Here is a 23,157-nt window from a genome sequence, read left to right on the forward strand (position 1 = left end):
AAAGGAGCTTTAAGGAAACAAAGCTGCTTTTCAGGATCCAAGGTCCTTTTCAGACATTAGTAGAAATTGTTTTATTTGAAGTGGCTTTAGGATATTGTGTTTGCTGACCAGAGATAAAGGAATTTTTTACCTTTAGAATTTCAAGATACATTTACCTTTTGAGATAAAGCTGTATACCACCAGACTTCATAAATTCTGGTGTTTAGGGTTGTCGTTTCTTTTTTTAATCTTTAAAAAAAAATTTTTTTTTAACATTTATTTATTTTTGAGAGAAAGAGCGTGAGGGGGAGAGGGACAGAGAGAGAGGGAGACACAGAATCCACGAAGCAGGTTCCAGGCTCTGAGCTGTCAGCACAGAGCCTGATGCGGGGCTCGATCTCACAAAACGTGAGATCATGACCCGAGCTGAAGTCAGACGCTCAACTGACTGAGCCACCCAGGTGCCTCCTTTTTAAATCTTTATTCAGGTATAGTTGACAAAATTATGGTACATTGTATCTAACATGATGATTTGATATACATTGTGAAAGGATTCCAACAATTGTTAGGACAACTAACTTTTTTGAGGTGGTGGTGAGAAACTTTTAAGTTCTAATCTCTTAACCAATTTCAAATCTGCAATACAGTATTATCAACTCTAGTCACTGTATTATATATAAATCAGATCCTCAGACCTTATTAATCTTTATAATTAAAGGTTTGTATCCTTTTACCAACCTTGCTGTTTCTCCTACACCCCAGCCCCTGATAGCCACCATTCTGTTCTGTTCAGTGAGTTCAAAAAAAAAATTTTTTTTAATAACTCCACATATAAGTGATGCCATGTAGTATTTATCTTTGTCTGGCTTATTTCACATAGCATAATGCCATCCAGTTTTTTTCATGTCACAAATGGCAGGATTCCCTTCTTTTTTATGGCTGAGTAATATTCCACTGTACGTAAATAGCACATCTTTTAATCCATTCATCCTTTGACACTTAGATTGTTTCCATACATTGGCTGTTGTGAATAATGCTGCTACAAACATGGGAGTACAGATAACTTTTCAAAGCGATTTTGTTTTCTTTGGCTGTATACCCAGAAGTTTGATTGCTGGGTCATATGGTAGTTCTATTTTTAATTTCTTGAGGAACCTCCATACTGTTTTCTGTAATGACTGTACCAGTTTACATTCTCACCAACAATGTACACGGTTCTTTTTTTTTTTTTTTCCCCTGCATCCTCACTAGCGTTTGTTCTCTTGTTATTTGAGAATAGCCATCCTAACAGGTGTGAGGTGATCTCTCATTGTGGTTTTGATTTGCATTTCCCTGATGATAAGTGATGTTGAACACCTCCCTATTCAAGGACCTGTTGGCTCTTTTTAGGTCTTATTTGGGGTAATGTCTCTTTGGGTGCTTTGCCCATTTTTCAGTTGAATTTAGTTGATTGGTTGTGTGTGTGTGTGTGTGTGTGTGTGTGTGTGTGTGTGCGCGCGCGCACGCACTGTTGAGTTGTATCAGTTTCATATACATGCACACACACACGTATATGTCTCACATGTTTGTTTTTGAGAAAGAGAGAGTGTGTGCACATGCAACCGGGGGAAGGGCAGAGAGAGAGGGAGACAGTATCCAAAGTGGTTTCTGTGCTGATAGCAGAGAGCCCGATGTAGGGCTCAAACTCACAAACCGTGAGATCATGACCTGAATGAAGTCAGACACTTAACTGAGTGAGCCACCTAGGTGCCCCTCTTACATATTTTTCACATCAACCCCCTTATCAGATATGTGGTTTGCAAATATTTTCTCCCATTCCATAGGTTGCCTTCTCATTTTGTGATGGTTACTTTGCTGTGCAGAAGGTTTTAGTTTGATATCCCGCTTGTTTATTTTTTTATTTTGTTGCTTTTGTTTTCTGTGTCAGATCCCAAAATCACTAACAAGATCAATGACAAGGAGTTTTCTTCTAGGAGTTGTACAGTTTCAGGTCTTACATTCAAGTCTTTAATCCATTTTGAGTTGATTTCTGTGTATGGTATAGGGATAGGAGTCTAGTTTTATCCTTTTTTTTTTTTTTTTTTCCTTTTTTACTGTTTATTTTGAGAGAGAGCGAACCAGGGGAGAGGTAGAGAGAGAGGCCGAGAGAAACTCCCTCTGTCAGTGCAGAGTCCGCCGTGGGGCTCCATCTCACAAACCGTGAGATCATGACCTGAGCAGAAACCAAGAGTCTGAAACTTAACCAACTGAGCCACCCAGGTGCCCCTAGTTTCATTCTTTTGTAAATGGATTTTCACTTTTCCCAGCATTATTTATGGAAGAGCCTGTCCTTTCCCCATTGTATATTCTTGGTGCCTTTGTTGAAAATTTATTGAATGTACACACACACACACACTTATTCCTGGGCTTTCTAGTCTGTTCCATTGGTCAGTGTGTCTGCTTTTATGCCAATACCATACTTTTTCATAACCACAGCTTTGTAGTTTGAAATCAGGAATTGTGATGCTTCCAGCTTTGTTGTTCTTTCTCAAGATTGCCAAACTACTCAAGATCTTTTGTGGTTCTATAAAAGGAATTTTGGGATTTTTTTTCTACTTCTGTGAAAAATGCCATTGGAACTTTGAAGGGATTACATGAATCTATAAGTCACTTTGGATTGTATGGACATTTTAAAAGTATTAATTCTTCCAATCCATGAACATGGACTACCTTTCCATTCAATTGTGTTTTCATTTCATTTATCAATGTGTTAACAGTTTTTGTTATACAGATCTTTTACTTCTCTGGTTAAATTTATTGCTAAGTACTTAATTCTCTTTGATGCTGTTGTAATTGGGATTGTTTGCCTAATTTCTCTCTCCTGTAGTTGTTAGTATGTAAAATAACTATTTTGTGTATTGATTTTGTATCCTGCAACTTTATCTAATTTGTTTATCTACAGCTTTTTGGTGGAATAATTAGGGTTTTCTAGATAGGATACCATGTCATCTGCAAACAGACAATTTTCCTTCTTTTCTGATTTGGATGCCCTTTATTTCTTTTTCTTGTCTAGTTGCCCTGGTTAGGACTTCCAGTGTTATTTTGAATAAAAGTGATAAGAATGGACATTTTTGTCTTGTTCCTGATCTTAAAGGAAAAGCTTTTCACCACTGAATATGATGTTAGCTAAGGTTTGTCATATATGGCTTTATGTTGAGGTGTGTTTCACCTGTACCTAATTTGTTGACAGTTCTTCTTATCATGAAAGGATATTGAATTTTGTCAAGTGCATCTATAGAAATGATCATATTATTTTTGTTCTTCATTTTGTTAGTGTGGTGTATCTCATTTATTGATTTGGATAGTTGAACCATCCTTCTATCCCAGAAATAAATCTTACTTGATCGTGGTGTATAATCCTTTTAATTTAGTGTTGAATTCAGTTTGTGAATATTCTCTTGAGGATTTTTTCATCAGTGTTCATCAGGGCTGGGGCTCGTCGGTGGCTTAGTTGATTGAGCATCCGGCTCTTGATTTTGGCTTGAGTCATGATCGCAGGATCGTGGGATTGAACCCTGCGTCAGGCTCCATGATGAGTGAGGAGCTGGCTGAAGATTCTTTCTCTCCCTCTTCCCCTCTCCCCCTCTCACACACCTGCTCTTTCCCTCTCACCCTCTTTTTCTCTCTCTCTCAAGTAAAAATAAAATGTTCCTCAGGGCTATTGGCTTGTGGTGTTCTTGTCTGACTTTGGTATCAGGGTAATGGTAGCCTTGCAAAATGAGTTTGAAAGTGTTCCTTTTTCTTAAATGTTTTGAAAGGGTTTTTTGTTTTGTTTGTTTTTTTTTTTTTTTTAAGTCAGGATTAGTTTGAGATTGAGGAATGCCAAAATGAATTCAGATCGGCTGATAATATTTTAAGACACAGGAATGGAGGTTCTAGGAAAGGACAAAATGGTGGGCTAAAGTTATTTTTCTCCCTTCCCCCCAGAACAAAACAGGAACTAAGTAAGATGCATGCATGTTTTCTTTTTTAAAAGAATCTACTTTTTAGAGGTACATGCTGCAATATGGATGAAATGATACGTTGCTGGTGTTTGTTTTAGAGTGGAGGAGGGGTAATAGATGAAACAAGATTGACTAAGAAAGAGTTGGTAATTGTTGAAATAATGATGAGTAAATGATGTTATTTATAAAGCTTTACTTTTATACTTGTTTGAAATTTTTTTGCGATAAAATCTTTTAAAGTTTAAAATAAAAGTACAGAGGCGCCTGGGTAGCTCAGTCGCTTAAGCATCTGACTTCGGCCCAGGTCATGATCTCACTGTGAGTTTGAGCCCCGCGTCGGGCTCTGTGCTAACAGCTCAGCCTGGAGCCTGCTTCAAATTCTGGGTCGGTCTCTCTCTCTCTCTCTCTCTCTCTCTCTCTCTGCCCCTTCCCAGCTTGCACTTTGTCTCTCTCTCTCTCTCTCTCTCAAAAATAAATAAACATTTAAAAAAAAATTTTTTTAAATAAAAGTACAGACTTGGGGGTTGCGGGTCTTGGTAAAGCCAACATAGTAAACACACTCAGTTGTTTCAGGTCTCCCCAGTAGTATTTATTACTAGCCTTCTGAGCCCAATTTCTCTTATGACTGTCATATGATAGTTTCAGTCAACAGAAAAATGGAATAGCTACATAGATATATAATGACTTTGTATTAAAAAGAGATTTTAGTGTTTTAAAGGAATCTATAGATTCTGGAAATCATTCCTGACAGGATGACTGAGGAAACATTTGGGTAAATTAACAGTATATTCTGTATACAACAGATTTCATTTTATGAGATATTTGAATTTCTGAAAAGATAACCTGTGTGTATCAGACTGATGTCAAACAGTAAAGATTTCTCTAAGAAAATTGATAGGGTATTTTGACTAAGGGTGCAGTTTACTCAGTTGACTGTTAGCAAATCATAGTGTTAGAGGACTTGGCAAGTTACTAGTAAGATTCAAACTGTTGCTTCCTCTCTGTCACTTTATACTATTGCCTTGAAAGCCAGAAAATGGTTCCAGTTTACTTCTTTAATGGTTTAACCCTACATACCAAAAGTGGGTACTTGGCACATTGGCAGGTATCTTTTTTTTTTTTTTTTTTTTTTAATTTTTTTTTTTTCAACGTTTTTTATTTATTTTTGGGACAGAGAGAGACAGAGCATGAACGGGGGAGGGACAGAGAGAGAGGGAGACACAGAATCGGAAACAGGCTCCAGGCTCCGAGCCATCAGCCCAGAGCCCGACGCGGGGCTCGAACTCACGGACCGCGAGATCGTGACCTGGCTGAAGTCGGACGCTTAACCGACTGCGCCACCCAGGCGCCCCCATTGGCAGGTATCTTGCTAGATTCTCTTCTGAATGCTATCTCACTTAATTCTCACAATAGTGCAGTGGAGTGGTTTACAAATGAACAAATTGAACCAGAGTGATCACACAACTAGTAACAGGTTGAATTGAGTCCTTATAATTCTAGGATCTTTTCATTGTACTGTATTACCTATCTTATTTAAGGAGCCTTCTGTCTCCACCAGTGCTTTACATTACACACCCATGACCTATTTATATTGTAAACTGGAAGGTTGTTTTTTTTTTTTTTTTTTTAAGTTTATTTATTTATTTATTTAGAGAGTGAGATGGAGCATGTGTGTGTGCGCGCACACACACGAGTGGGGAGGGACAGAGAGAGGGAGAGAGAAAATCCCAAGCAGACTCCTTGCTGTCTGCAGACAGCCTGATGCAGGGCTCACTCTCAGGAACTGTGAGACCATGACCTGACCTGAAATCAAGAGTTGGATGCTCAACCAACTAAGCCACGTAGACGCCCCTAAACTGGAAGTTTTTCTCTTCTAACCCCTTCACCTGTTCTCCCATCCACCCTATATCTTTATACTTTCAAAATACTATTTTGCCCAAAAAGATTGGGAACCACTCATATAAAGTGGTTGTCTACAAGAGATTTGTCAAATCTGGGTACTAATTTTTTTTTTTTTTTTTTAATCTTAGTCTTTATATTGGTCACCAAGTACTGAAAAGGAAAGGCAGCATTCAAAAACAGTAATGTTCAGCATTTAGAAATATTTTACATGGGGGAAAAATAAGTTTATAAATAGATGTTTTAACCAAAAGGGAAAATAGCTTGTGAACCTAAGATACTTTGTTGTTTTACTGTACTTACTCAGTGCTAGAATTCAGGGCTTTGCTTAGGGTCAGATTATGATATGACAGGAAAACCAACAGAGGTGATTAAAGGAGACCATAAAATGACTGGTAAAACTTAGCATGGTATATTGTGATTATATTTTGCATAAGAATTTGGAGCTGCTTACTGTGCCAGTTGTATTCATTAATTAACTAAAAAGTGCTATTTTGTCCGTGTCCTGGGGCTAATTTATTATAAGAATTAATTAACAAATGAGAATTTTGGCCTAAATACAGCTGAAATGTTTACTGAAATTGGATCAAAGATGAGCATTTGTGTCAAGGTTTTAAAATCATTTTTCATATTAAGATGTCTAGAGAAAATGTTTACAATCCATAAGTTAAATATTTTTGTTTTGCATGATGGGAATTTTTTAAGTTCCTTTGTCTAATAACACACCACTGGCTATTTGGTCCAGAGATGTTCCTCCTCTTGGGCTTCTAGGGCAACAATGTATTCATCATTTCAAAGATTTCATTTTACTCAGGGACCTGCTGTATGAGTAAATGGAGGCTTGTTTTTGGCTTAGGCAAAACAATGTATATCACTGTTCCTTTGAGTTGATCATTATCTTCCATCACTGTCACTTTTTACTTATTTATTTAAAAAAGTTTTTTAGTGTTTATTTTTGAGGGAGAGAGAGAGAGAGAGCGAGCAGGGGAGGGACAGAGAGAGGGAGACACAGAATCTGAAGCAGGCTCCAGGCTCCGAGCTGTCAGCACAGAGCCCGACCCAGAACTCCAGCCCACCAACAGTGAGATTATGACCTGAGCTGAGGTCGAACACTTAACAGACTGAAGCCACCTAGGCACCCTGTCAACTTTTTAAATTATTTAATTTTATTGCTATTGATATATAGCTTATGGTGAGTAGTTTGGTGATAAAATGTGTACTGGTATATATTTGCATTGACAGTGATTTGAACTTACTTTCCACCACAGGGACCTTTAGATATGATTTGTGGTTAAAATAGGAATCATTCATACACATCCCAAATGCTTTTATTCTGCGACACCATTATTACTGAATTCTTTTTTTGACTGGAGAGTGCTCCCCAGTTGAGTATTCTAAGTTTGTCATCACTAAGACTCTCCTGGTACTCTAAGAAACTGCTTGCTAAAAAAATTAAGAACACCTTGGTCACTACCTCACATATGAGCTATTGCTTGTATGATGTAATCATTTCTTATCTCTAATGCACGAGTTTATGGAATATCACACTTTACCTACTTTTGGGGTGTTTCTTCTGTGTTTTATCCACTTTTCTTCACTGGCATATAGCATATTTAGAAATGCTGTGTTAACAGCTGTGGATCATGTGTATACTTGTAGTTAGCTTTGCTATAAGGAGAGATTTGCATTCCTAAGAATACGAGAAATTTTATCAACAAACTCAGGTCAAAAAAAATTGCTTATAATGTTTTTTCTTTAGAAAAAGTTATTAAGACTTTTTATAGCCATAAGTATATAATTGCAAAACCTAAACATTACTCAGCAAATCTGTCAACTGATGAATTATATTAAGCTGTTTATCCATCTTAACTTTTGCCAAAAAATGATACCGTTCTCTATCACAACCACCTACCATTATAGGCAGACCCTCTTACCCATTTTTATGATAAACGAGGGATAGCTTCACTCAGCAGATGTGATATGTAAAACTATTTCTGGGATTTGCTGTAAAATAATTCTATGGAAGGGGTTACAGATAAAGTAAGGTTAGCCATCAGTTGATTGTTTAAAACTGGGTAAGGTTTATGAATTCATTACAGAGTTTGCTTTGCTTTTGCATTTGTTTGGAATTTTTCATAATAAGATCTTTTTCAAAGATGTTAAAAATACGGGCGCCTGAGTGGCTCAGTCAGTTAAGCATCTGACTCTTGATCTCAGCTCAGGTCATGACCTCACGATTTGTGAGTTTGAGGTTCCGGTGTTCCAGCGCAGAGCCTGCTTGGGATTCTCTCTCCCTCTGTCTCTGCCCCTCCCGTGCTCATGCTCTCTTGGCTCCCTCTCAAAATAAATAAACTTTTCTTTTTTTTAAAGAACCATTTAAAAAGATGCAAAAAATAACATCAGGATAAGTAAGTCTGAACAAAATTTTGAAGAACAGATTAATAGGTATTAACAAAGGAGGTCTTGTTCCATTCAGGCAAAGGAGTTTGAACTAACCCAATAGGTAATAGGGAACCATTATAGATTTCTAATAGTGGAATGATAATGATCAAAGTTATGCTCTAGAAGGGTTAAAGTAAGGAAAGAACGAAGAGTAAATTGGAGGGCTGAGAGCCCAGAGGTAGTGAGATCAGTTCATTGCTATAATGCAGCCTTAAAATTGTAAAGAGGTGATTAATGTTGGTGAATGGATGGGTAAAATATAGTGTATGAAACATTTCAAAGGAGAAGGAATAGCTCTGCATTTAGGCTCTCAGGTGCTAATGCCAGTGCAGCAAAAAGGAGAGAGGGTTGTTTTTTTGTTTTTTGTTTTGTTTTGTTTTTGTTTTTCAGTTTTTCCCCTCATTTGTCTAGGGCTTAAAGGACCATTTGGGTGTCTTGAATTTGGAGGCATGGTAAAAATGTAGTCAGTATTTTGGCTCTTTTAGTAAATCAGTATCAACAAGCCTCTTAAGTTTTAAAGTTTTTTCTCTTTCCAAATGGAATTTAAAATGAAGGACATCCCATTTTATACTATTAGACAAAGCTGCCAGAACAGAGTTTTTTGGCATTTGTGTGTGTGTGTGTGTGTGTGTGTGTGTGTGTGTGTGTTTATTTAAGTAATCTCTACACCCAACCTGGGACTTGAAATCACGACCCTGAGATCAAGAGTCACATGCTCCTACCACAGAGCTAGCCAAGCACCCCTAGAATAGTTTTGATAAGTTGTTTGAAACCAGAGAGCTCAAGTCTTCCAAATTACTTGAATTTTTTCCATCAGAACCCTGCAAATGCCATGCCAGCCAGGTTATAGGTGGCTAGCATAATTTATTTCATTATTGGAAAAAGAAATTGAGATCTTGGTGCAAGTTAAAAGTTATCTCATGGGAGGGGCGCCTGGGTGGCGCAGTCGGTTAAGCGTCCGACTTCAGCCAGGTCACGATCTCGCGGTCCGTGAGTTCGAGCCCCGCGTCAGGCTCTGGGCTGATGGCTCGGAGCCTGGAGCCTGTTTCCGATTCTGTGTCTCCCTCTCTCTCTGCCCCTCCCCCGTTCATGCTCTGTCTCTCTCTGTCCCAAAAATAAATTAAAAAAAAAAAAAAAAAAAGTTATCTCATGGGACAACCATAAGAAAATACTTTGGTTCTGAAATAATACTTTATCTATACTTTATTTTGAAGATTCCCGCCCAAGTTTAGTGAAAAAGCAACTGAGAGCTCTTACTTAGTATATAAGAATTTCACAGGACAATAACACTCCAATCAGCAGTCTTAAAAGTGCATCAGAATTGTTGAGAATTGCAGTTAACTTTCAATTTAGAGTTTTCCTCTAGACTATAGAGCCTTCTCTAATGTAGAGTCTTTGAAAGAGAAAACTGACTTTATGAGCAGAGTTAGAATTGAAATTATTTAAAACCTTATGAGAAAATTGACCAGCCTTCACACTATGTGGGACTGTGTAAAATGGTTTTGACTTTGGATGGTGGTTTGACATCTCTGATACATGCTTCATGACATTTTAGTAGTTCCACATCTAGGAAAGTATCCTAAGAAAATGTGTATGTTAAAGAAAGGCATATGTACGTGACTGTTCAATTGTTTATATTATGGAAAATTAGCAACACTCTAAGCGTGCACCTGCACAGGATTGACTTAAATTATAGTAGATCCATAGGCTAGAGTACTGTGCCAGCTTTTAAGAGGAAGAAGTAGATATGTACATAATGTATATAGAAAGATGTCTAAAACCTGCTAAATGAACAAAGCAGATTACAGAACAGTAGAGTTATCGCTTTTACTTTTGGAGTATCTTTGGGAAGTGGAATTATGTGAGAATTTCACTTCTACTTTTTATGCTTCTGTAATGTTTGCGTATTTTTACAAGCATTTGTTATCTTTGTAATATGTTAAGAATTAAGATACAGCTGTGGGTTAGGGAGGGGACTCTAGTTTGCATATCAGAATTGTTAAGCTTTAAATTCCTTTATTGCTATATACTTAGCCACCTGGTCTGCCTATTAATCACAAAACATGTATGGTCAGGTTCTGTTTGTCTGTTTTGAGGGTGCTTGCTGCCTATTGTCCTTCATTGTTAATAGAATTTTCCATGAGACTAGTCAGTGATAAGTCTTGTCTAAACAATTCAAGAGATTTATAAAAGTCTTTATAAGAGATTCCTCTGTGTCACTGGTAAACTGCGGAGTGGTTTGGGGTTGCTTTCTTTGAGGGGAAGGTGTTGTTTTCTCTTCAGAATGACTCATTAATTGTAGAGGCACACTTCAGGATTTTTTTCCCCCTTCATGGTTGTGAAAATGCAATACTTGGCACATAGGCAAGCCTAAAGAGTTTGCAAATTGCCTACCCTCTCCTACTTTGGATAAGAGAAACATCTTAAAATAGCACTTAACATAGTTTTTATAGATAGTAGTTGCTCACTTCATGTTTGTTGAATGAATGAATGAATGAATGAAGAAAAAACTGGCAAATCTAGATACTATAAATCCCAAAAGAGCCAGGAAATTTAATCTGGACTTGTGTGGGTAGCATAGCACCAATAATAATTGATGCTTAAGTTTTAAAAATTTGTTTTAATTCAGATGTTGCTATCTAAAGTAAACAGTAATTACTTTAGGGGTGCCTGGGTGGCTCAGTCAGTTAAGCATCTGACTCTTGATTTCAGCTCAGGTCACAATCTCACGGTTCATGAGTTGGGTTCGTTGAGTTCGTTGAGGTGGAGTTGGAGCCCCGAGTCAGGCCCTGCACTGGCAATGAAGAGATTCTCTCTCTCCCTCCCTCCCTCCCCCTCCGCCCCTTCCTCCCTCTCTCTCTCTCTCTCTCTCTCTCTCTCTCTCTCTCAAATAAACTTTGAAAAAAATATACAATTACTTTAATAAATAGATGCAATGCTTTAAAATCTTAATTTTGTTTCTTTTGAGTGCCACAACTTTGTGTATCTGGCTTCTTACAAGTTAATTTTATTATTATTTTGAGAGAGAGAGACTGCATGCTCAAGTGAGCAGGGGAGGGGTAGAGAAGGAGAGAGAGAATCCCAAGCAGACTCCATGCTGTCTCACAAACTGTGAGATCATGACCTAAGCCAACATGAAGAGTCGGACACTCAAAACAACTGAGCCACCCAGGGCCACCCCCCCCTCCAAAGTTAATATTTTTGTAGCTCTGTTTCTTCACCTGTAAAATAATAAATTAGATTCTAAACTTTAAATTCCTAGATTTTTTATGAACTGTAGGAATTTTGCCCAAATACTGAAAGTATAACAGATATTAATGCTTCATAAATGTGTACAACCCACTTCGTCTGGAGTAAGGAAATATGGTTCCCATTTCAGGGCTTGAAAATGAAAAGGGTTTGTACAGAGGAGGCAAACGTAGAGGAGTGAGATGTTCTTTTCTTGTGGTACATGGCTCTAAAGCATGCTCTGAGGCTTCCAACACAGTAGGACAGAACCTTCAGAAAGTCTTGACAATCTCTCTTTAAAGGGCTCTTGAAAGTTCTTTGAGGGTGTCATCTTTATTTAATACTTAGAAGCCTAAAGTGTTCTTGGTTCTTCTTAAGGATAGAGACTGTGCATCTTTGGTTAGTTTTGCAGTAAATATCAGTTTATCATTGTTAAATGAGGTGTAAATAAAATACTTCTTTTTTTTTTTTTCAGTGTTAACCTAAAATAATTTAAGATCGTAGTATTTAGTTTCATTATTTATGGTGTATTCTTATCCTAACACTACTCCCCCTTCCTCCAAGAACAACTAAGTATATCTTATCCTCTGTAATACTGCCATTAATGAAATTTTTCATGGGGAAAGAAATTCTTCCTGTGTGCTAAAATAGGATTTTTAAAAAACTCGGTTTTAATTACCTCCTGTTCAAGTAAACTTAGAGCTTTTATAGACATCTGTTTATTATGCCATGCCTAATAGCCCCTAAAGGGAGTATGAATTTAGGCAGAGGAGCCAAGGGATAAACAAATGCTGCAGGAGAAGAGGTGAGAGAAAAAGAAACTTTATCTTGACTCTAAATTACTTAAAGTTTCTTTAAAAACACTTTTTTTTTTTTTTTGATGTTTGGTTTTTTTTGAGAGAGACAGACAGACAGACAGACAGACAGACAGACAGTGCAAGCAGGCATGGGGCAAAGAGAGAGGGAGACACAGCATCTGAAGCAGGTACCAGGCTCTGAGCTGTCAGCATAGAGCCCGATGCAGGGCTCAAACTCCTGAACCTTGAGATCATGACCTGAGCCAAAGGTCAGCCGCTTAACTGACTGAGCCATCCAGGCGCCCATAAATTTCTTTAGTCTTCATTGTTTACCCCCAGTTTTTTTCTTTTCTTCTTTATCTTCAGACCTGAACTTCTTCTAGATTCTTAGCCTGCATTAAGTTGCTTCAAATCCTAATTTATAGTTTATACCATCCCAGTTATATGAACTTTTTGCCACATCTCTTAGCACTTTGTCTTAGAGTTCATCTCTTATTTTCCAATAATTCTTCTGTGTTTATCACTTATCTCTGCTACATTGTTTGTTTTTTTTTTCTCATTTACTGGCGTATCCTTTTCTCAGGTTACTTTAGCAAAATTAAAATACACACCCTTTGGAGAATAGTGAAAATAATTGTTAGCCACATTCAGGTTATAGTAGCAGCTCCTCTTCACATCTATTTAAAGGCTGTAGAGAGCCATTTAAACTCTTTATTTGCTACAAATGCTAGTCTATATGTACCTGTGAGTGAGCAGGACAAGTATTATTCTTTCTTTTGTACAGATGAGAAAACTGAGACTTTGAGACCCTACATGCATGAATTGCCTAAGCCAATGCCAGGATTCATAGATACCTGGAGCAGAAAAAAACCCAATGAGATTTTACTTTGAGGAATTTAAAGATTGTGTATAAAAAGTGACTTTTCTGAGATCACCAAATTATTTAAGTTGTAGGCTAGAACTCAGATTTCCTACATCTTAATATAATACTTTTTCATAACATTTTCTTTTCTCAAGGTCACAAGCTTATATGTTACAGTACAATGGCAGTGTTGTACTTTGATACTTGTTTGGGTTGAAGATGGAAGATAAAACATATAAGTGGCAACTGCCACATTAGTTCTCAGACAAGTTGGTCCTGTAGATAAAATGCATTTGTGTATTAATTGCACTTTGAAGTACTCTCTGATTTAAACATTGAGGGTAATAGTCATATTAAAAACCTTCCAATATTCTTTTCCCATCACTCCTTTTTACTATCTTGTAAAGTTCTAAAGAGGAAACTGAAGTGTAGAAATACTTAGGAATAAATTCAACTTAAGTGTGTAAGAAAATTTTGAGTAATCAGTAGGTTCAGAAATTAAATCTTAAGTAATGGCAGTTTTGTTTTAATTAATGGCTATTTTGAAAATATTTTCATTAATTAATGGCCTTATTTAAAATTTTTCTGAAAAAATGTTTTTCTCTTAACTGAGTTAAGTATATTCACTTCTTGGACTGCTGTAGCTCTTTTATTGCTTTAGAGTTAGTCTAGACAGAATAGTACACTGGGCTAAATATATTGATTTCAGGAGACATCTTAGATGCTTGTGTTTTAGTGAATCCCAGTTTAAGAGATTGCTTTCAAAAGGAAGAAATTTGGTTGATTGTAGCTTATGGCTAGTTGGAATTCAGAGAACTGAGAGCTTTTATATGCAGGGTCCTTTATGTAGTAAATGAGGGGCAGAAATCCTAATAATTTTATAAAAGTATTCTATGTACAACTTAATGCTAAAACTCTGGAAAGAAACCAGACCTAGGAGGTAAGGAATCTAGGGAGGATTTTTAAATTTAGGATGTTTATAATTTTAATTCCAAAATAGGAAGTTGTGGCTAATAGGATAAAAATAATCATTAACCTTCTTAAAAGATCTGAAGTAATATTGTTGCCCTTGAGAAAAGTAAGCATTGCAGGTTGTGATATCATTCAACCTGTTTATGCCAGCCTAAACAAGAAGAGATGTTCTCCTTTTCTGTAATACATACCTATCTTTAACATATTGGGTCTCACATAATTTGAAAAATAACTGTAAAATATACTTTTCTGGCCCTGAATTAGTGAGTGTGCATATTTGTCCTTACTTTGAAATCTCATAATTGGGCCCTAGATTCCAGAGTGATTTTCATACATAGGGAAGCCACTACTACTTTTCAAAACGTTTTCTGATGAGAGTAAGGAAAATCTCAACCGTTTTGTTAACACCTTGCCTTTAAAACCTTGTTGTTAATATGCTTGGAGAATTATATTCATTAAAATAGAAATGCTTTCAGTGATGTATTTAAATTTTAGTTACAGATGATTGAGATTGGAAAACCAAAGCAATTAAAAGAAAAGGGACGTTTTGGGAAGATGGCTTGTTTGTATATATTTAATATGTATTCACTTATATGTTTTGTCAGAGACCAAAATTGAGGAAGAGATGTGGCTTCTGGGGGTTTGTGAAGAGAGTTGATCAGAGATTGCTCCTTGGCTGAGTTGCTGTCTGCATAGGCTGTTAACAATTGTTTCTCTGGCAGCAGATCTTGTTCATCAGGATTGCATCATTTCTGGGAGAATGGCCAAGGTCCACAGCCTCAGTACAAAGACTGTCTGAAGCATATGAGGCCTGTTCTCTTTCTAAAGCGGCACTCCTCTTCCTGCCAGTCCTCTTCACAGGATTACTGAAGCAGACTTGTTCTGAATTTCTTTCATTGGATTGGCTGTTTATTGGACTCTTGTCTCCCAGCTGCTTCCGGCTCACCTGGCTGATGCAATTTCTTTTTCTGAAATCTCTGTTGGAATTGTTCTGAAAACACTTTTTGTGTGTCTGTTCTGAGAGTGACCAGATAGATCACACGGGTCTTGTGCTTTCAGCAAGTCATATAGAGAAGAGACTGTCAGAGTGACACAGAGACTATTGACCATTTCTGAACCCAGTTAAAAAGATGGGTAATTATAAAACATTTCTGGCATCTTCTAATTAACAGTATTTTCTCCAGAAACTGTGTATGTATGTAAATGGTGACTTCTCAAAAAAGTACTTAGTACTGGGAGAGTGGTTGGTTCTGCTTCTGAATCCAAGAACTTACTACTGTTCCTGTGGATTCTGATGACTTGTTCTGGAAATAGTCAAATTGATGTGAAATTGAAATTCTGGTGCATTCATTTTCCCCCTACTGTATATTCATATATTTAGTTCCCTTTTTCCTCCTGTCGTTTCTTATCCTCTTTCTTTGTTTTTGCTAAAGGAGTCCACTTCTTTATTTTTTCTTTCTTTTACTATTACCTTCATACCTTTTATGTGTGCTCTTTTAAAATTGTTTTTAAAGAATAGTTAATTTTCCAATTTTTTATAAATAAAATATTGATATAAAAGTATATTTCCTGTCTTGCTTGGTAACTGGAATCCCACAAACAGCTCTTTTCACGTACATAGTTACATTAACATTTTAGGTATATATTAACACATACATAGAGAGATTAACATTATTTTGGCTAATGTTAAATTTGACTTTGCTGCCTAAAATTACCTATTGTCCTTTACTTGTTGGAGGGTAGAAAGTTATTTAAGGCCCTATTTTTCCCCATGTTTTCATTATGAAGTTTACCACACATAGAATTGACTCCCTTTTGTCAGTCTTTTTTTATAGCAGGAAAGAGGATAGGTGGGATGGAGAGGATGGGCGTAATATGAACTTTAATAGGTGATAGTAGAGAGTAAATTTGACATTTGATTAAAGAAAGCCCCTGGATTTTGGGAGGGGGTCAGTACAGAAGAAGCATCTCCTAGGAAAGAGAAAAAAGAATCTCTTGGGAAATGGGAGAGAATTCTCATCTGAAGAAAAGAGGATTACTGAATGACATCATATTTTCCACTTCTTAAGTCTTTAATAAAGATAATTTCCTTTTCCATTATTTAGGTTCTGGCTTTACAGGGAAATAGGATATATCGGTTAAAGGACAAAAATATAGTAGTAAATGAAACAAAGGATGGTTAACAAGCCAGTGTGTAGAAATGAAACACAAAATTACCATTAAAATATTCTATATAATTCTGTTCTTTGTGTCTATCAATGTTACTTCTTTCTGTACTAATCTGTGTCCCAACTTTTTCTAGGTCTTCAGAGTTACTGGCAGATAATTTTGGGGGACTTCATATTCGGAGGTCTATAAAAAGGTGACTGAGTCAAATAAATCCTTTAAATTTGTTTTAATTTTTATATTGTAATGAATGCTACAATTATATGTTGATCATTGTGATTATAATTCATTCAGCAAACATTCTCAGAACACTTTCTGTGTGCCAGGCACCTTTGAGAACATTGAAAGTACAACAGAGGATAAAACACAAAAATCTTGTCCTCATAGAGTTTATAGGAAGAGACAGAAAAATTAACAGGTAAAAGATATCTTGAAATTGTTCTACCTAGAGACAGATTTAACTTTTCACTCTAAGACACCTCTCCAAATCGTGTGATAGGTTAATGACTGTTATACTGCTAAGCTTTGTAAACTATACTGAGAGTCTGTTGTCTTGGCTTATAAAACTAGAGTAATTAAAATAAGAAAATATTGCATATAGATGATCTGTTAAAATGACTTTAGTTAATATTTTAAGAGCTACATTTCGCAGAGTATTATTTAGGGAAGGAACGACTGTCAGGGTTATATGAGCAATTTGGTTTTGTTAACATGTTTTGAATTAGGAAGGCTGGTATTGTTAAAGCATTATTTAGAACACGATGGACATGCTATATAATGGTTGTCTTTATCAGGATGGGTCATGTAAAAGTAGACAAGAGGAAGATGGAGGAATTCATGAAAGAGAAGTTCATAGTTAACTAGTTAATATTTCTTAAATTTATCAAGTATACAAATTAACTAGGTTGAGATTTCAGTAAGGAATATGTTAATTATTTACTCATTCATTAAGGAAATATTATCAAGTAATTTTCCCATTGTTTTCTTTTAGCATATCTTTTAAAAACGACTTGCAAAGATAACTGTCAGCGTAAGTTTTATAAGTTGTCTTTCTTCTAGCAGCCTACTTTTTTTTTATGAGCATATAATAGTAATGGCTATGACAAAGGCTTTTTAATGGTATTGAATAACTTTTTCTGTCCTTTACTGAAATTGTAACACATGATTGAGATTCCTATATTGGTTAGGGGAGGCGTGATCATTATAAGATTCTGCTCTGATTATCAAGCCATGCAGCTTCTGGGCTTTTTGGTTTTGTTTGTTTGTGTTTTTCTCTTTGGTTCAAGTTATAGAGTGACACTGAAATTAGGGGAAGAGTTGTGACCAACAATCCCCAATATTTAACTATATTTTGAGCTTATTACGTTATAAATATTCTCTCTTTTGTTATTTGTAGATTTTATTTCAATTTCCCAGAGGCTTGGAGGATGTACTGCCTAAATCTGTTTTGATATACTGTTAGGGAAAGGAAACATTTATGTGTACGACAGGCCTAAGGAGTTAGGTTAGTCACTTCTCTTTTATAAACTGAAAAGAAACAACAGGAAAATTTGCCTTTTTCATTTCAGTCCCAAGTCTAGCAATATGTCCCCTTCACTTGTATAGGAACCGGTGTCTGGCCTTCCCTCAGATTTGGAGAGTCCTAGATCTTGATGAGATCCAGCTCTTTAAAAATGTAGGTGCCAGGGAGGACTGCTTAGCATATAGCTGTTTATAGTATTCTAAAATAACAACACAAAAGATTAATATTATCTTAATGTGTTCTTAAAAATCTTGGCCTGATTCACTGCTCACAATTTGTTTTCTTATCCATATTAATTTGCTTCATATATCAAAAAAGATTCAGGTATCTCAGATGGTCTACCATTTAAATTTTGCCATTATTCCCTGGATTGAGTTAGTATCATATACTTTTCATTGCATTAAATTTTCTTTAATATAAATGTTTGATTTTTCTTCCTATTTGTCTTACCATGAATCAGTAGATCAGTCATGAGATATTTTTGTAGTCTCTTTGCAAAAGTCTTTATTAACCTGGGCCTTTAACATTCACACTGACTTTCTTCCCTCCCACATAAAACGCTTCTTGTCTTATTCTTTTAATGGTTTAATATAAAACCACTAATGTGAAATCAGAGTACACTTTTTACCCCCTTTGTACCATACCTCCAAATTTCTTAATGTGCTTTTTTTTTTTTTTTTTTTAAGATTTTATTTTTCAAGTAATCTCTACACCCAGCGTGGGGCTCAGAACCAACTGAGCTAGCCAGCCAGGAGCACCTCAGTCTTAATGTACTTTTGACGTTTTACAGTTTAGTAGTTTGTGAGTCTTTTGTGTTCCCAAATTCCACTGGTTATGGTCAGCAACTCAAGGTATCCTGTCTCCTTTTCCATAGAAAATTTTCTCATCTTTATCATGAAACTATACTCTTTATGGTGTATGTTTTTGTTTTTTTCATTTTATTTTATTTTTTTTAATTTATTTATTTTGAGAGAGAGAGAGAGTGAGCAAGCAGGGGAAGCAGGGGAAGCACAGAGAGAGAGAGGGAGAGTATCCCAAGAGGCTCTGGTAGCGCAGAGCCCGACGTAGGGCTTGAAGTCATGAGTGGTGAGATCATGACTTGAGCCAAAGCCAAGAGTCAGATGTTTAATCGACTGAACCACCCAGGCGTCCATTTTTATTTAAACCTAGTAGTGAAAGCCTAACAAATACAGTTAAGGTAGTTGCATCTTCTCCCAAAATTACAGTTAAAATAAAATGGTTTCAAAGAAGAAAAAGAAGGGCACGTGAGTGGCTCAGTTAAGTGTCCAGTTCTTAGTTTCTGCTCAGGTCATGATCTCATGGTTTATGAGTTTGAGCCCTGCAGCGGACTTCATGCTGACAGTGCAGAGCCTGCTTGAGATTCTCTCCTCTCTCCCTCTCTCTCTGCCCCTCGCCCACTCACTGTCTGTGTCTGTCTCTGTCTCTCTCTCTCCCTCTCTCTCTCTCTCTCTCTCTCAAATAAACTTTAAAAAAAAAAAAGGAAAAGAATGTAATGTGACACAAGAAAGCAATAAGAACAGCTGTATCCAATCAAATAAAAACAGATCTCTTTTATCATCACACTTACTCTGGAATAAATAACATTGTTGGCGGCTGGTAAAACTGCGTTTATTTGTGGCCCGGGGTGGGGGAAAAACTTTAATTTTAAATATTAAAAATATTTAATTTTTCTTTCTTTCTTTTTTTTTAAGTAATCTCTACACCCAGTATGGGACTTGAACTCATGACCCTGAGATCAAGAGTAGCATGCTATACCAGCTGAGCCGGCCAAGCACCCCTAAATGAAGATCTTTAATTGTTAAAGAATTTAGTTAAACTTTGATATTTCTATTTACCTACATTAGAACTTACTATGTAATAGGTGTTAGGCTGCCAGAAAATTTTGTTTGATGAGCAGTTGTAGAATGGTGGAAATGTACTTATACTAGTAAGCAAGGCAGACCATTACTTTCCCTTTCGCTAAAAAGCAAAGAAAAATAATAATAAAGATATGAAAAGTTAGCATAACTTTGGCTACCTCATTTTGTAGAACATTAATGTAGTACACAATAAAATAGGACAATGTATAGACCCTTTGCTGTACTTGTTTTATTTATATTTGCCCCTTAAAAGACTTACTTTAAAAATGGAAAAATATTCTGTAGCATTTAGAATACATTTAAAGAACTATCAGGTTACTAGATATTTTCCTTTTCTCTGGCAGGATTCCTCATGTCCATAACATGTTGGTTAAGGCTGTGCAGCTCACCCCCACTCTCAGAGTGGCCAGTCTCCATTAATTGGACCCCGTGATTTCCTCTCTCTTGCTGTATTGGACGTCATGAGCATTGCAATCCCTCTGGGAGTCACCACACCAGATACATCCTACTCAGATATGGCTGCTGGATCAGAGTAAGTGCTACTTTCTAGGTAGTAGGTGCATTACCAATTTGTGTGGAGATAACTTTCTTATGGGCATTTAATAATAAGCAATATTTTCTAAACCCAAGCCTAGCCCACTGTAAATGACATTGGACCTTTCCCTTTTCGCCCATAGAAGCTGGAGGAAAAAAAAAAAAAGAGTTAGAAAGGGGAGGAAAAGAATGGGGTGGGGGTGGATTTCTTAGTAAATAATATCATTGAATTAAATTTGCAAGTAGTGATTACATTTTCATTGGTTTTGACGGGTTGGGAAGATTGAAAAATAAAGTAGGTGTCACTGCCTGCTTCTGTAGAATTAATGATTATTCTGATGGAGATAAGGAGTTCTCTCCAACTGATTTTCCTTGAAGGCCTCTTCCTATGTACTTCTCACTGTTCTAGAGTAAAGGGGCTAAAACTTTATATGGGCAGGTTACTTAGAACTTCTGATATTTGGGGTAGAAAACGTGGAAAGCAGTGTCATCTGTTTTTTTATATAATATTCATTGCCTAGAAAGAGGACCTTCAAAATCAGTGGTACCAAACTTTTTTTTCAGCTAAGAGCAGCTTTAGGAATTCAGAATTTGTCGAAAAGCCCAATCCCTAAAATAGACTCTCAATTCTTGAAGAATTTAAATACCAAATGGCAATGAAGGTAGGCCTTCATTATAAAACTTTATATATTATTCACAGTTTAAAAATTTTTAGCTTTTTGTATCCCTTCTCTTTTAAGTTGTCCAAGATTCCCCCTGCTCACAGATTCCCCCTCTTGTCCTTTTACCTCCCTTGTACCCAATCTTCCTTGCTTACAGAAAGGAAGTGGAAGCCCCCTACCTTTCAAGACGAAGTGGCACTACACCAGGATGTGAAAGTCCAGCGAAAGAGACCCAAGGGGCCTAGGGGGCAGCACACCCCCAGAAGCCAAGTCTATTCCAGGCAGTACCAGGGATTAGGGTCTGGGCTGGAAAAATCCTGGTGTTTTGAATATGTTCAGGTCCAGTTCAGACTCTTGATCCCACAGCCACTTCTTGAGTGAGGTGGGTGTTGCTCTAATTCCCCTGTTTCTCTTGCCATTTTCATAGTCCCTGGGGATTCTTCCCCCTTCAGCAAAGCAAAGCAACTGTACCAGAGCTCTGGGTTCAACTGCATCCCTGATTAATAGTGGTTTTCTTCCTTAAAACTGAGAATATAGTAAAGAGCATGTACATTTCTTCACAAAGCCACCTAGGATTACTTAACTGTTTATTGTCTTCCTTAAAGAGGAAGACTTAACATGAACCTACCCTAAGAAGCAATATATTATATTCTGGGGTAGTCTAGAACTGAAAAATTTTGGCCTTGTTCCCATATAAAAAGGAAGGTGGAGGAGGGTGGGGGGTGGGAAGGGTGGAATTGTGTTCCCTCCAGGGCTTTTTTTCCTGTTTCGTTTTGTTTTTATCTTTTTGCATGCAAAGAGATTCAGTTATGCCAGTAGCTAGACTTCCAAGTTTACAAGTACTATTTCCCAAATCAAGTACTGAAAAATCTTGCTGCATTAGGAACCATAACTGTATAGTGTTCATGAATTTTTGTAAAGTCATTTACTACCTCCTATATGGATTGACTAACAAACCACACAGGTAGACAGCATTAACATTGGTGAGAAATTTCAAGAGAGATTAAATCAAATTAATGTGATCAACCCCAAATTAAATTAATTTGGGATTCATAGAAAAAGACCTAAAGCAATTATTCTTAAAACTGGTGTTTTTCCCAAAGTACAGAGATGACCACCCATAAATGCTGCTGGGTAGTCCAGAAGTAATTGCAGACTTAGGGCCTAAAAATTTGACTGCAAGGTTTCTATTTCCTGAAGCATTTTCATTGTAATTTCTTGACAGATTTCTGATACTGTTGTCATGACTTATTACACAGTTACTCATTTAGTATTTCTACAAAGCAAGATAATGTCAACAATTTGCTATGTACCATTCTGTTACATTTTAGATGATATTTCTTAATGTTTTACCATGCATGTTCCACTTTTCCTGCATATTTCATTGTTCTGGGCACTCTAAGATTAAAATTAAACTTGGTATGAAAGGCAACATCACTAAGTAAAAGACTTAGATCTTACCTCATGGGATTTTAAATCTGATAACAACAGTATACATCATGCATTTTTCATGTATTTGTAGGAGAACCTCTAGATGTAACAATAGAAGCAAGGATTTTTCTGAATTTACAATTATGCCATAAATGGATTTCAGACATTTTCCAAGAGGTAGCATTATAGCAGCAGGTGGCACGTTGTACTTAAAACACAGTCGACTCAGTATCTGTTGTAAACATGGCTTCTGTGTATGTGCCCAACTCTCATAGCAATTCAAACATAGAGGAAGAAAGGCAGTAATACATTTGCATAAAATGGTTGGCTAATAAGGAAACGCAATCCTAACACTACAGATTTTTACTCCATATTTTAAAACATAGATAAGAGCTGATATATATACATATATATATATGTATATATATATGTGTGTATATATATGTATCAAGGAATATCCTAGGAAATCGCATAGTTACCTGTCAACATGTAACTGATTAATAACCACTATGGAAATTGTAGTTTCCTCATCAAAAGATGAGCTTAAATTTTAATATTTTGCACACATAACAACAGATTAAATGCTGTGCTTTACTAGGAAGTATTGTCCAGTGGGATGGCCTTTTAACCTCCACAATATACATTTTATTTTTATTCCCTAGACTTGCACATGAAGTGCATATGTTCATATTTACCCAGTTGGGAGATGGGTAAGATACAACCAACATAGCTCCATCTCCATGGCCATCTTTTATTTCATGCCACATTCCTTTTTCCCGTCCAGAAAAACTCCATTTCTA

General features: G+C 36.5%; 1 protein-coding gene across 18 annotated transcripts in view; it reads left to right on the top strand.

The window, feature by feature from the left end:
* The window catches only part of SETD5 (SET domain containing 5), a 79,571-nt gene that overhangs the window by 15,182 nt on the left and 41,232 nt on the right, over positions 1-23,157 (top strand). For 9 of the 18 annotated variants that reach the window (XM_042979460.1, XM_042979472.1, XM_042979471.1 and 6 more), the window contains exons 2-3: positions 16,465-16,524; positions 20,075-20,262. Coding sequence is in view for 3 of the 18 variants with exons in the window: in XM_007075509.3 (XP_007075571.1) it covers positions 20,192-20,262 (71 nt within the window). In the remaining 15 variants the exon portion in view is untranslated. The other 9 variants (XM_042979466.1, XM_007075507.3, XM_042979462.1 and 6 more) reach the window with 8 other exon arrangements.

This window comes from Panthera tigris, chromosome A2 (assembly GCF_018350195.1).
Source record: "Panthera tigris isolate Pti1 chromosome A2, P.tigris_Pti1_mat1.1, whole genome shotgun sequence".
Taxonomy (NCBI): domain Eukaryota; kingdom Metazoa; phylum Chordata; class Mammalia; order Carnivora; family Felidae; genus Panthera; species Panthera tigris.